Source organism: Cnephaeus nilssonii (genome assembly GCF_951640355.1).
Source record: "Cnephaeus nilssonii genome assembly, chromosome: 15".
Classification (NCBI taxonomy): Eukaryota; Metazoa; Chordata; class Mammalia; order Chiroptera; family Vespertilionidae; genus Cnephaeus; species Cnephaeus nilssonii.
The window spans coordinates 36496804-36512702 of NC_137086.1; the positions used below are offsets into that span (position 1 = coordinate 36496804).

General features: G+C 39.8%; 1 protein-coding gene across 6 annotated transcripts in view; it reads right to left on the bottom strand.

Annotated features, from left to right (window-relative positions):
* Positions 1-15899, bottom strand: part of WDPCP (WD repeat containing planar cell polarity effector) — a 257997-nt gene that overhangs the window by 61910 nt on the left and 180188 nt on the right. For all 6 annotated transcript variants that reach the window (XM_079792177.1, XM_079792175.1, XM_079792180.1 and 3 more), the window contains one exon: positions 13034-13136. In XM_079792177.1, coding sequence (XP_079648303.1) covers positions 13034-13136 — 103 coding nt within the window. The remainder of the gene's footprint in view (positions 1-13033; positions 13137-15899) is intronic.

Genomic DNA, 15899 nt, shown 5'->3' on the forward strand with positions numbered 1-15899 from the left:
TTATAGGAAGTTGAAGAATACTTGAATGTTAAAAATTCAGTTCTGTAGTTATAGAATCAGGAACAGTTACATAGGTCTTTCTTTGATATGTAGAGACTTGGCCTTCAGGAAGCATAATCTCAGTGATGTGCTGATAAATGTTTAACAACTAGATAATCAAAAACCAAAACAAAATATAAACAGGGGCATGGCTACATGGTACAGACTGACAACTGTCAAAGGAATGGGGGAGAGAAGGATTGGATGAAAAAAGGTGAAGGGATCAGCCAAAGGACATATATGCATAACCCATAGTCACAGACAACAGTGTGATGAAGGCCTGAGGGAAGGGGGAGGCGTATCCAACAAATATTACTAAGAGTGATGTCAAAGAGTTACTACCTATGTTTTCTTATAGAAGTTTGAGGTCTTACATTTTAAGTCTTTAATCCATTTTGAATTCTTGCATATCATACAAAAGAATTATGATTCTTTCTTTTGCATATATCTGTCCAGTTTTCCCAACACGTCCAACTTTCTTCTTTCTCAAGACTGCTTGGCTATTTGTGGTCTTTTGTGATTTCAGATAAATTTTAGGATTATTTTTTCTAGCTCTGTGAAAAATGCCAATATTTTGATAGGGATTGCAATGAATCTGTAGATTGCTTTGGGTAATATGGACATTGTAATGATGTTAGTTCTTTCAATTCATGAGTGTGGTATAACCTTGCATTTATTTGTATCTTCTTCAATTACTTTTTTCAATGTCTTATAGTTTTCCAAGTACAGGTCTTTTACCTCCTTAGTACAATTTATCCTTTGAAATTTTATTCTTTTTGATGCAATTGTAAATGGGATTGCTTTCTTAATTTCTCTTTCAGTAGTTTGTTATTGGTATATAAAAGTATACCCAATTTCTGAATATTAATTTTGTGTCCTGCTACTTTATTGAATTTACTTAGTAGTTCTAATAGTTATTTGGTGGATTCTTTAGATTTTCTTTATATAGTATCATGTCATCTTCAAATAATGAGTTTTTCTTCTTCCTAATTTGGATGACTTTTATTGCTTTTGTCTGACTGATGATGACAGTGATCATCCGTGTGTTTCTGATTTTAAAGAAAAAGCTTCCAGCCTTTCACAGCTGACTATGATGTTAGCTGTGGGTTTGTCATACATGGCCTTTATTATGTTGAGGCATTTTCCCTCTATCCTCACTCTGCTGAGAGTTTTTATCATAAATGGATATGGATTTTGTCAAATGCTTTTTCCATATCTGTTAATATAATTTTTATCCTTTATTTTGTTTGTGGTGTATCATGTTAATTGATTTACTGATATTGAACCAACTTTTTATCTCAGGAATAAATTCCACTTCATCATGATGTATGATCTATTAATGTATTGCTGTATTTGGTTTACTAATATCTTGTTGAAGATTTTTACATCTATTTTACAGTGGGCTGTAATTTTCTTTTGTAGTGTCTGTCTGGTTTTGGTTTCAGGGTAATGCTGACATCATAACATGAGTTTGGAGCCTTCCTTCATCTTTATGTTTTGGAATAGTTTGAGACAAATGGGTATTAATTTTTCCTTAATATTTGGTAAAATTCACCTAGGAAGACGCCTAGTCCAGGGCTTTTGTTTGTTGGGAGATTTTGCTTACTGATTCAGTTTTATTAGTCGTTACCAGTCCATTCAGATTTTCTGTTTCTTCTTGATTCAGCCTTGGAAGATTGCATGTTTCTAGGGATGTATCTGTTTCTTTCAGGTTATCCAATCTGTTGGCATAATTGTTCATAATATTTCCGCATAAACTTCTGTATTTCTGTGGTATTGGCTGTCACTTCTTTTTATTTTCACTTTATTACAGATTTCTCTCTCCACCCCCCACTCTGCCCACCTCCACCTGGCCCCCATCCTCCCCTCCCTCTGGCCATCACCACACTGTTGTCTTTGTCCATGGGCTATGCATACATGTTCTTTGGCTAATCTCTTCCCCTTCTTTCATCCAGTCTGCCCCACCCCCCTCTCCTCTGACACCTGTCAGTCTGTTCCCTATATCTTTGCCTCAGGAACTATTTTGTTTGTTGTTTATTTTGTTAGACTCCACATATAAGTAATATCATATGGTATTTATTTTTTCTTTGACTTTCATTTCTGTTTTTATTAATTTGGGCCTTCTCTTTTTTCTTGATGAGACTGGCTAAAAGCTTATCAATTTTGTTTATCTTTTCCAAGAACCAAGTTTTTGTTTCACTGATGTTTTCTATTGATTTTTTTATACTCTTTCATTTCTTTCAGCTCTGGTTTTTATTATATCCTTCCTTCTACTCACTTTGGGCTTGTTTCTTGTTCTTTTTCTAGTTCCTTTTGGTGTAAGTTAGATTGTTTGAGATTTTTCTTGCTTCTTGAAACAGGCCTATATTGTTATAATTTTCCCTCTTAGTACTGCTTTGGCTATATCCCTTCAATTTTGGGGTTCTTGTGTTTTCATTTTCATTTGTCTCAAGGTAACTTTTTATTTCTTCCTTGACCTTGTTATTAACCCATTAATTAATAGCATGTTATTTAGTCTCTGTGTGATTTTTCAATTTTCTTCTTGTAATTGATTTCTATTTTCATACCATTGTTATCAAAGAAAAATGCTTGATATAATTTCAATCTTCTTAAATTTACTGAGATTTGTTTTATGATGTAACATGTGGACTATATTGGAAAATGTTCCATATGAGCTTGAAAAGAATGTATATTCTGCTTTTGGGTGAAATGTCCCAAAATATAAACTATTTTTTTTCCTTTTTATTGACTCTATTGGGGTGACAACTGGTCAACAAAATTATACAGGTTTCAGGTGCACAGTTCTACAACACATCATCTGTACACTGTATTGTGTGTTTACCACCACAAGTCAAGTCTCCGTCCATCACCATTTATCCTCCTTACACCACTCCTCAAGCACTCACTGCACTGTTGTCCGTGTCTATGAGCTTTTTTCTTTTTTTTCACACAATCCTTCTACTCCTCCCCTCCCCCACAATTTGCCCCCTCCGTGACAGCTGTTGGCCTGCTATCTATGAGTATGTATCTATCTTGTTAGTTTATTAGCTACTACATGAGTGAAATTGTACAGTACTGTCAATCTCTTGTACTAGGTGTCCTGTGAGGCTCTGTGGTACAATCTCCCTTTTCACCTGAGCCGGGTGCTCCAGGGATGTCTCTTTTGTGGGTTGTGTGTGCCCTTCGATTGTAGTTGAGCTTTGATTGCTGTTAGCATGTTAGTGATGGGACTGATCCTTAGGCTGATGGCTGTGAGGATTGGCCATGACTACAGCACACAAGCTATTGTGTGTAAACTGACCCCATAGACTAGGAGATGCTTTCATAGGGCTCTGCTACCAGCTGAGTCTGCCCTTTGGGTGTGTTGTCTTCAGAACTGATTGGGTTGTAATCTGGTGTAGTCTAAAGCTAGCCACCAGGTGTATTAGTTTTGGAGACTCTTGACAGGGGCTCCAGTGCAAGCCAAGATCAGCCACAATTTGTGTCAGGCTCAGGCCACCTAGTGGGCTATAAAGTAATCTGCCATTGGTTAACATGTGCTGGGCTTGGAGGCCACTGAGAGAGGATGTGATGCAAACTGAGGCCAGATGCCACTAGTTCCATGCGTGGTACTGTTTGGTGGGCACCACAGTGTGACCTGAGGTAGAGGACTCTTGAGCCAGGTTTGTGGCTAATTAGTTGAAGCTATGTTCTAGGCCCGTGGTCGGCAAACTCATTAGTCAACAGAGCCAAATATCAACAGTACAACGATTGAAATTTCTTTTGAAAGCCAAATTTTTTAAACTTCTTCTAATGCCACTTCTTCAAAATAGACTCGCCCAGGCCATGGTATTTTGTGGAAGAGCCACACTCAAGGGGCCAAAGAGCCGCATGTGGCTTGCGAGCCGCAGTTTGCCGACCACGGTGGACCAATACTGGCCACAAGTTGTACCAGACTTGGGACCATCTGATAGGAGTTACAATGCAAGTTGAGAATGGTCGTTGCTTGTGCCAGGCTTGGAGATGCTTAGCAAGTGGTACAGGGCATGCTGAAACCAGCAGCTGCTTGTTTGGGGTTTGTGGAGCCCTGAGAGATTTTAGGGGTGTCTGTAGCACAAGCCAAGGCAGGTTGCTTATGTGAAAAAACTGCTAAAATTGGCTTGGGTGGTATCTCAGAGAATCACCAGGGCAGGCAAAGAATGTCAGTCAGGTTAACTATGAACTCAGATTTGGTGCTCACCTGAGGCTGTCAACTGGAAAGGGGACTTAACAAAGGAGTAATGGTGCCTCCTAGAGCTTTTGTCCCTGGAATGATCTGCGCCGAATTCTGCCCTTCCAGCCCTCATCCTGGTTCCGCCCATATGTCCCTGGTGCTCTTTGAGCTGCAGTAGCCACACTGGAGCCCAGGATGAGCGAGTCTGTGCACGGCCTCAAGAAGAATGCCTGGAACTCCAGCAGCCCTTGGTTTCAGCCCTCTGCAATCCCCACTGATTTTCATAACCAGATTGGGACTGCTCTTCCCAGCACTGGGATCCCTTATTTCACAGGAGGGGCTGCCAGCCGAGATTCCCTCTGAATTATTAATCGCCATACCAGTGAGGTGGGCCCCGCCTGTTTCACATCTCCACCCCTACTACAAATCTGTCAAAACTTCTTTTTTATACCCTTAGTTACAGGACTTCTGCTCAGCTAGTTTTCAGGTGGTTCTCAATGATGGTTGTTCTATAACTTAGTTGTAATTTTGATGTGGCTTGTGAAGAGGCGAGCAGAGTGTTTGCCTACTCTGCCATCTTGACCAGAAGTAAGATACCTTAGTATTCTTAAAGTTTGTAGCATATTACTGTACAAATTGATTTGTCCACTACATTTTATGGTTATTAATAGAAGATATTTTTAATGTACTACACACTAGCCAAGTTAACACATATTCTATGTATTCTTCATGGTTTTATTAGTTACTCTTAATATAGTAATTCTCAAGTAAAAACCTTCATTATTTACCTGCAGAAAATCTAATTGCCAGTGATTTTGTCCTGGATCAGCACAATTTACTGGCCTACCTGATATGTAAAGCAGAGAAGGTTTGAGACATTGACTCCTTTCTGAAAAGGAGGTTTAAAGCCCAAGTAGTTTAATGTTTATACCTTCCCCCCAGGAAAAGACTGTTATCGTTTGTTAGCAACTGACAATTTATCACAAAATGAGTTCTGAAAATATGACACCTTATTTCATAATATAGTGATCTAGTATTTCAGAATTGTTAAATATTTAAACATTGGAAAAGTTTGATCTGAAAGTAAGTACCTAATTTAGAGAAAGTTAAGGTTATTAAAAACTGGTATTATTTAATATGTCACATTCTATGATTGACAACATTATGTCACCACAAAGAAAGGAACAAAGGTTGAGTAATCGCGCATTCTTAGGAATTTACTGAGAACTATAAATCTCTTTTAAGTTATACAAGTAATATAGTCTTGTGTAGATCTGTGTAGCTAAGCAAAGCAGTTAGTCTTTGATGTACTTAAACTTACGAAAGGTTTAGGATTATGTCTTTAGGCAAAGATGCCTAGAGGAAGGAAGGTATAGATCAAAACTGACATCATGACACAATAAATAGAAGATTGGAATGAATATATCTTCTAAGTCAAACAAGTAATGTCTCTCAAGCACAGTGTAAAGTGAACAGTTAATCACAATTTTAACTGGAGAATTAAAAACTTGTTTTGTATCTTAATTTTAGATAAGATACAAAAAAATAAAAATAAAAACCCATCACCCTGCCACCAGTATATGCATACTAGAGAATTTATATTAATGAGATATTTTAACTATAAGAACAAATCTTTACCTTTGTCCACGTATTATCTACTGAATACATTTTCACAATCATATCATGATTTTACACTGAAACAAAAGAGGCATTTAGGAAGAAGATAACTTATTAAAAATCAGTTTTTTGAGTGATTTTTGATGACACTGGGTTACAAAAAGCAAGATAAATAAATGATTCAAATTTTGTTAAATATATGCATAATAAAAATCAGAAATAGGATGATAATTAGTATTTGTTTTTAATATTGTATAGTTTTCCATTAAGCACAAATAACCTTTTATATCAGAATTTAAAAGATGGCAATTTATAAAGTTACTAGAGGCCCAGTGCATGATTGAATCATGCACGTGTAGGGTCCCCTACACGCTTTCGAGCACGGGGAGCTGGGTGCCTGTCCTCTGGTGCACCAGGCGCCGGAGGCTTCTGAAAGGCCTGGTGCCTGAGCGGACAGGCACCCAGCTCCCACGCTTTCCCTTTCGATCGCTGGTGCACCAGGCCCTTCAGAAGCCTCTGGCGTGGCGGAGGCTTCTGAAAGGCCTGCTGCCTGAGTGGACAGGTACCCAGCTCCCATGCTTTCGCTTTTGATCGCGGGGAGCTGGGTGCCTGTCCGCTGGTGCACCAGGCCTTTCAGAAGCCTCCGGCGTGGCGTAGGCTTCTGAAAGGCCTGCTGCCTGAGCGGACAGGCACCCAGCTCCCCCGCTTTTGATGGTCCGCGCGGCGGGACGTCAGCTCGCTGCCCCAGAGGCCCCTTCTGTGCCGCAGCTCAGCCATGGCGCAGACGCTGAGCTCGTGCCTCTGCTGGCGACGCAGCTCAGCGTCCCGCCGGCCCAATCAGCTACCCTGGCCACCCCGCACCTCCTGGCCAATAATGGGCATAGCGAAGGTACGGTCAATTTGCATATTTGTCTATTATTAGGTAGGATAGCCTTTTATAGAATAGTATCTGCAAGATCATCTATATATATAAAAGCCTAAGCGACCACTTGACCAGTGACGTGCACTGACCACCAGGGGGCAGATGTTCAATGCATAGGCATGGAAACATGGAACAGACTGATAAATCTCAGAGGGAAGGGGGGAGGGTAGGAAGAGATTAACCCAAATATCTTATATGCATACTAGAGGTCCAGTGAATGAAAATTAGTGCACTTGGTGTGTGCGGGGGGGGGGGGGGGGGGTCCCTCAGCCCAACCTGCACCCTCTCGCAGACCGGGAGCCCTCAGGGGATGTTCGACTGATGGCCTAGGCCTGCTTCCCTCAGGGAGCAGGCCTAAACTGCAGTCTGGCCTCCCTCTGTGGGAGGCAACCTGGCAGGCAGATCAGGGGACAGTGCTGGCTGGCGAGTGGCCGGCCCCATCCCCCCAATCACTCCTCCGCCACCACCCCCCATCACTATCCCCTCCTTCTGCCCACTGGCACGCGCCTTGGCTGGCTTGGCGCTGCCTGCTTGCTGGCCCTGCCCCCTGCCGACTGGTCATTCTGCTGGTCAGTCGATTTGCATATTATGCTTCTATTATATAGGACTAGAGGCCCGGTGCACAGATTGGTGCACTGGTGGGGTCCCTCGGCCTGGCCTGTGGGGATCAGGCCAAATCTGTGTACCAGGCCTCCAGCATCCCCCGAGGGGTCCCAGATTGCAAGAGGGTGCAGGCCAGGCTGAGGGACCCCATTGGTGCATGAATCCATATACTGGGCCTCTAGTATATGATAAGTGTATTTGGAACTACGGTGTATTTGGAAGCATTTCCTAACATGTGAATGTGTAGACAGTCACAGTAAGTGCAGCCGGGAATTATCTTTGAAGGTGGTTTTAAAAATATTTCTATAGAGAAAGGTGGTTTGCTTTTCTTCTTCTAAATACTAGTCTTCAAATCTCATTGTAACAGATGAAGTGCTGGCTAACCTCCCCTACCCCGCCTCCCCCCCGCCCCCAAGTTGCTAGCTTTTACAGTGACAGGCATTTTGCTGGGTTTATGGTCACCCCGTTAAAGATACTTCCCAGACTTTCATTACAGTTAGTGGTACACTTATGAGCAGGTTTTGTCCAATTAGCAGAAGTGATGTGTAACTCCTGTGTTGTACCTTGACCAAGAAAAGAGATTGCCTTCCTTTTTCCTCCTCCTCCTTATAGGTAGGGATGCAAATCTTCAAACATGCAGGTGAAGGCTATACCCCACAGATGACAAAGCAACACGACAGAAGGAGCCTGGTAATCTGATGCCAGGATACCTTACCAGTTCTGGAACATCTTCCAGGATTATATGTAAAAGAAAGAAAATTCTTTCACATCACCGTGGTCTCCCTCCGGAGAAGCCTATACTCTTTCATACCTAATGCACATGTTGGCATTATTGCACCACTAGGGACGCTACCAGTGAAGCTCATTTAACCCTGGTTACTCTGACTGACATACTGCTCGAGGTCCTAGCCAGAGCAATTAGGCAAGAAAACAAAATATAAGGCATCCAAATCAGAAAGGAAGAAGTAAAACTTGTCTCCTTTAGCAGGTGAGACCATATATATATATATATATATATATATATATATATATATATATATATATATATATATTGGAGGATACAAAATCAATATACTATTATTTTTCTATACACTAGTAATGGATTATCAGAGAAGTTAATAATACAATTCCATAAAAATAGTCTCAAAATATATTCAACTAAGGAGGTGAAATATCCGTACACTGAAATGACAACCCTTTGATAGAAGATGCAAACAAATGGAAAGATATCCATATTCATGGGTTGGAAGAATTAATATTGTTACATATCCATACTACTCACACCAGTTTATAGCTTCAATACATTTTCCAATGGCATTTTCACAGAAATAGAATAAACAGTCCTAAAATTTGCATGGAATTCAATAGACCCTGAACTGCCAAAGCAATCCTCCTACATAATAAAATGGTAATATGTAAATTACCATCACTCCGCTACGCCCACGATTGGGCCAGCAGGAGGCGCAGGGGGCGGGACTCAGGGTGGCCCGGGTAGCTGATTGGGCCAGCAGGACGCTGAGCTCGCGGCGCCACTGGCGCCGCGAGCTCAGCGTGTGTGTCATGGCTGCCCCGGAGGCTTTCGGAAGGCCTGGGGCACCGGCGGACAGACAGCCAGCCGGCTCCCCCGCAATCAAAAGCCAAAGCGGGGGAGCTGTCTGTCTGTCTGCGCCGGCACAAGGCCTTTCGAAAGCCTCCGCGGAGCTGGAGGCTTTCGGAAGGCCTGGGGCACCGGCGGACAGACAGACAGCCGGCTCCCCCGCGATCAAAAGCCAAAGCGGGGGGAGCTGTCTGTCTGTCTGCGCCGGCTCCCCCGCGATCAAAAGCCAAAGCGGGGGAGCTGTCTGTCTGTCTGCGCAGGCGCAAGGCCTTTCGAAAGCCTCCGCCGCGCTGGAGGCTTTCGGAAGGCCTGGGGCACCGGCGGACAGACAGCCAGCTGGTGCACCAGGTGCATGATTAAATCATGCACTGGGCCTCTAGTTTTGATAAATAAGACAAAGATAGAAGCATCTTTCAAATTTTATCACAAAGCTACAGTAGTAAAAACAGCATGCTATTGGGTTTTTTGGGAGGATTTCAAGATGGTGGCAGAGTAAGTGGAAGCTACACTCACCTCCTCCTAGGACCAAACTGGAATTACAACTAAATTAAAGAACAATCATCCTGGATAACCAACTAAAGACTAGCCGACGAGGAGTCTTATAACCAAAGATTTATAGAAGAAGCCATATCAAGACTGGTAAGGGCAGAGACTCAACAAAGGCTAGGCCTGCTCCCATGGGCAGCGGCTGAGGTTCCGGATGGATATCTTACCTGTGCGAGGTTCCCCTGAGAAGTGTGGATCCCAAACCCCTAGCCCAGAGATGGGAAGAGGCACTCACATAACATCCGGCTGTGAAAAGCAGTGGGTTTCTGTCTGCCAGGGAGAGACAGAGTCTGCTGGAGACACAGGCACCCTCTTAAAGGACCAATGCACAAAATTTCATTTGCAGCCACTTACGTAGGACTCAGGTGGACTCAGAGTCGCCTGAGGAGTGCCAGGATCCCTGTGCTGAGCCATTCTCAACCATCTTCGGACCTCTGCATAGTGTTCCTGATGTCATTCCTAAAGCTGTGAACTGACTATGACCATTTTATCATGGTTTAATATTGGTATGCTTAATAATACTCTTTCAAATCATCATCATTTTTGATATGGTCAGTGTTAATGACACATCTGTTCTACTTATTCTGGCATATATTTCTTATTTTTAAAAACTAAATTTATTGAGGTGACATTAGTTAATAAGGTTATATACACTAAGTGGCCAGATTATTATGATCGCTGAACGCATAATAATCTGGCCACTCATGCCGGAAACAAATCAGTTTCACTAAAAGAGAGATGTTGACAGGAAGCCAGGAAGGCTGGTCAACAACCTTAATTGCTCTAACCACTCACCCTTTAGTTGAGATATTGTTAGCTGAAGCAGCTTCCACCTTGGTTTGTCCCATGTAAGTTTCTGTTATTTCCTGCCTAAGGGCTACATGTATATTTCTGTTTATCTTGACTAAGATGTTTTCCCCAAAGCCTCAATAAAAGGGATGGCAGAGCCAGAGCAGTCAGTAGTTCTCCCACTAGAGGTGGACTACGGCCTGGCCCCCCATTTCGCCAAATTGAATTTCTTCAAGTCTCCTTTCATTTGTGTGCGGCCCTTCTCCAGAACTCGAACCCTAGACCACGCGGGACGTGGAAAGGGATTCCTACACACTCAGTGTATATATGTGTGTGTGTGTGTGTGTATGTATGTATTAGAGGCCCGGTGCATGAATTCATGCATGGGTGGGTTCCGGCCAGCCTGCCTGCTAGTCGAACTCCTGGTCGAGGGGACAATTTGCATATTAGCCTTTTATTATATAGGAGGATATACACTGACTGGCCAGATTATTATGCGTTCAGAGATCATAATAATCTGGCCACTCAGTGTAGGTTTCCAGTCATACATGATCTTCACATTGCATTGTGTGCCCACCATCCAAAGTCAAATCATTTTCTGTTACCATATATTGGGCCAAGATATGGAAACAACTGCAGTATCCTTTGATAGAAGATGTACATATATACAATTAAATATTCTTTCGATATCTTACATAACTTTTCCTCTTGTTTGCAGCAGAGAACGCTTTTGAAAGCCAAAGCTTAATTACTTTCTACTTTTGGAAAAGTTTGAGAGACCAAAGTTTAATTAAATTCATGTAATCTGAGAGAAAATTAGCTTTCCCCAGCATGATCTGGGCTGTATGGAAGAGACTATAATGAAACCAGATACTCTTTCCTAATTCCACTGGGAGACACTCCAGTTTTCTGGAACAAAACTAGAGTAGACCATTCACCTAAGATGTTCACCTTTTGATAGTTACTGTTGTTATGGAATGCTATCTTTGTTAAGGGATAGTAATCAAGGTCAAAGAGTAAGTTCTAAAAACACTGAAAATTGGGGAGTAACAAGGTTTCAGTGAAGAAAAAGTAATTGGCTAGAAATGAAGCAGAGCTCAAAAAGGGCACACCAAGCTCTCTGGCTAGGAATTATCAGCTGGTCACAACAACCTGATTAAAGAATGCACAGGGTACATTTTGGTGCACAGTGGGGCTGCTGCATTTTTCTGGTATCTCATGGCAATCTCTCCTTATTCCTTTTTACCCCTAGTAAATTTAAATAGCTTCACTAGTAAATATCTGATACCCTGGTGGAAAAGGCAGGGTACATAACTAAGGAAAATTCCCATAAAATTTGCTGTGAATTAACCTTTCTCCTGTATTTTCCCAAATGGCTAGAGGGATATGGATGGAGGATATTTGTAACCCCATCACATAACATCATAATTCCTATTAATGTGGTATGGTTTCATTATTTAGTTAAAAGTGACTTCGCATAACAAATATACCTACCTCACAGAAATGTAAGGATTAAGTTAGTTAATATCTGTATTTTTTATCTCAGTGTCTGGCCCATAGTAAACATGTAAAAAATATTAGCTATTATTATTTGGAGGCACATCAATATAGTTAGGAAGTAATGAGATATAGTAATAGGTCAATTAAAGTTATTCTTATATAATATTGTATTAAAAGTATGTAATATTATATTAATACTATTTCTTAGTGATTAGGAACAGAGATTTTGAAAGTGGTTTATGCATCAATCTGGAATCCCTTCAGGGTTAGGGCAGACTGGAATCATCTTCTGGTAAGCAATTGTCAGCTTTGGTATTAAAGTTTATGGCTACCCTGGTGGTAATGGCTTTGAGCCCTTCAGCACCACCTGGAAGGCTGGGATAGCTGGTGGTGATATTAGACATTAACTGTAGAAGCTGAAAAGTGCTCCCTTTTTCTGCAACAGCATTCCAAAAAACAAGGCACAAAATGACCTATCATTGGAGAGGAACTTTGCAGAAGTTCCACAAAGAAACGAAATCTGTCAAAGTTCTGAGGGTGCTTTGCCTAATCTAGGAATAGGACAAACAAGAAGAATATGAATTGGGATGTCTAGAGATCAGGACTTCCAGATTTAGTCCCATTAGATAAACAGAGTTTAGGAAAAGGAAGGTCATGTTGATATTATAATAGTTTTTAAAAACTATCATTTTTCTATATTATGAAGTTTTGAATGGTCCTTTAGATTCAAGTTAGGCTTTTTATTTGTTCTCTTTGGAAGACTACATTGTAAAATGACTCGAGGAATTTCTAAACAAAAACAGATCACCCATCAAAGGTAAAATCCCATATGAAGTACTTTGATACAGGGGAGAATTCTTTTGAGATATGACATGTCTATGTGTATAAATAAAGGATTATATAAATTCCTGTGTTGGGCCAGAAATAGCTGATGACAAACTCTTTTTCTCTCAAAATCATATGAAAAGAACAAAGTCCTTTTTATTTTTTGCTAAGTGGTAATTAATCACTGATCATCAATTTTCATATTAACACAATTCCAACTTACATATTTATATTGTACTACTTAGCCAGGCTTAATTCTTTTGTTTTTTTAAAGACACTATCTTTACAAAGAAAGTAATTCAAATTAACCAACCATGACCTACAAACATAAACAGAAATGATACTGAATAAGTATTGATTAAAATAAAAAGCACTTAAAAAAAACCCCAGCATGAATTCTTACCTACTCCAGACGTTATTGATTCTGCATCAATGTCTTGAGCTCTTTTTCTTGCCACTTCAGCTAGTGCCAATTCACCCTTATCTAGTGCAAGGTAATGGATGTCCTTTGGAAAGAAAGCAAAATAAAAGATTAGTCCAAAATGAATGTTGGTTAAGTTACAAAGGAGATTTTGAAAGGAAGAATTTATTGTTCAGATTACAAAGCAGACATGGCATATAAATATTCTTTTTTTGTATTTTAATTATCTTGAAATGGAGATTATAGCTATAACTAATGGCAATTATTTATACAAATCATTTTAAATCTTTAAATCAAATGTTTGACATACTCAGTTTTCTCAGGGAATAAAAATCTTAATTACTGTTTTCCCTGTGAGGAGATTTTAATGAAGAAAAACCTCAGCTTCTTCAAAATTCAGTTGTTTGGGATACTAATACCAAATTTGTCTCTGATATTTATGTGTCCAACACATATTACTTTGTTAAGATTATTAATACTACTATTTGAATTCATTCAGTCAACAAATCATTGCCTCCTAAACTGCCAGCGGTTTTTGAGTACACAGCTCAATTACAATACCCAATTTCAAGAAGCTCTGAGCTCAGTGGGGAGGCCACTGTAAGCAACAGTTAATGAATTAAAGTGCTATGAAGCGAAAGAGAAGGAACTGATCCTTGATCTGAGTCTTGAAGGATAAATAAAAGTTATACTAGGCAATGGCAGGTCTTTCAATATGAGAGGGGTACTGGATGGACTTAGAACATTTTTGGTTCACAGAATGATTACTGGAATAATAATTTTACTGCAAGAAAAAGGGAAAAAGAATGAGTAGTCAGTTTACAATGGAATATAAATAACCTATAATCATGAAAAAATATTTCACTGTATATTAATAAATAAATAGAAATAGAAAAAATTTAATTTCAAATTAAACTTTAAAGTTAATATTTACTGTTTGCAAAGTTTGTGGGGAGATAGGCACTTACATTTACTGGGAGTATAAGAATTTACTAGGTGTACCGGTTAATAATGGCGGATTTTGTAATCAAAGAAAACACGATAATTTCAAGAGAAACATCAAAGGTGCTTTATTCAAAGTAATGTCCATCGCTAGCTACACATTTCCCCCATCTTTCAGGTAATTTGTGGATACCTTCCCAATAGAACTTTTCTTGTTTTGAGGCAAACCATTCAGAGACCCAATTTTCCACTTCTTTGTACGTTTTGAAGTGCTGCTCAGAAAGTGTGTGTGCCATTGATCGGAACAAGTGGTAATCTGAAGGAGCAAGGTCTGGTGAATACGGCGGGTGGGTTAATACTTCCCAGGCAAGATCTTTTAACGTGTCTTTAACTGGTTTTGAAGTGTGTGATGGTGCGTCATCATGAAGCAAAATTACTTTGCCCTGTCTTCTGGCACATTATGGTCGTTTCACAATCAAAGTGTGGTTCAAATTGATTATTTGTTGTTGGTAGTGATCAGTATTAACCGTTTCACCTGGTTTTAGAAGCTCATAATACTCCACACCTCCCTGATCCCACCAAATGCAGAGCATTGTCTTCTTTCCACAGCGATTTGGCCTTGCAGTTGATGTTGATGGTTGACCTGGATCAACCCATGATTTTGTGTGTTTGGGATTCTCAAAATAAATCCACTTTTCATCGCCAGTCACAGTTCGATGCAAAAAAAGACTTTCTTTTGTGCCACTGAAGCAACATTTTACTGATGACTTTTCGGTTTTCCATTTGTCTTTCGTTCAGTTGATGTGGCACCCATTTTACTTCCCTTAAAATCTTTCCCATTGCTTGTAAATGATCGGAAATTGTTTGCTGAGCAATGTTTAATCTTTCTGCAAGTTGTTTTTGAGTCTGACATTCATCTTCATCCAATAATGCTTGTAATCGTTGGTCTTCAAACTTTTTCGGTTGATCTGGACGTTCTTTGTCTTTCACATCGAACTCATCACTTTTAAAGCATTTAAATCAGTGTTCACAAGTATCTTGAGATGGAGCATGTTCACCATAAGCCTCCTGAAGTATACGATAACTTTTTCTTCAAAATAAAGTAATGAATTAAACTTCCCGCAAATGCTTTCTGGCACGAAATTCGACATTTTTAAGCGTAAAAATATCTATGATGTTAACACCTTCAGCAAATTTGACATATGAAGCTTTGAAGCTTGCTCTCAATACAACAAAATAGCATACATATCAAATCACATATATATCAACATATATGTAACTCCATCTATTGAAAAAAATCCACATTATTAACTGGTACACCTAGTATGTAGTAGGGGTTGATAAACTATGGCCTAAGGGCTAAATACAGTCTGCCTTTTATACAGTCCTTAAGTTAAGAATGATGTTTACATTTTTAAATGGTTGAAGAACTGTGCTCTTATTTAACTCTGAATGGCTTTCGAATTAGCTTATGCTGCAGACTTGAAAATGTTTCAACCTAAAACTATAAGGCAAAACTACTTATATGTGAAACTTAATACTGTGATAAAGTTGTTCCAATGAGAACTAACATTGTTTGACTTAAAAGTAATGTCAGGCTATTATACATTTCCTGCACTGTCAAAAGTTTTTTAAAAAAGTGAGATATCCATTTCTATACAAATTCCCAGCAATATATTTTCCAATTTTAATCCACAGCAGAGTTTCTCAACCTTGATGCAAGTGCAAAGAAATTTCCATATTCCAAAGTCTATTTGACAGTGTAATTGAAGAACTTTAATTGGAAGTGATTAATTTGCAATATGCTAAAAGGCCGGCTAGTCTTTTAGCTAATAGAATTCCAAAAATGACCTCTCATAGATTGATATCAATATATAGCAATACCTATCTTTGAGGAAAGAAATTT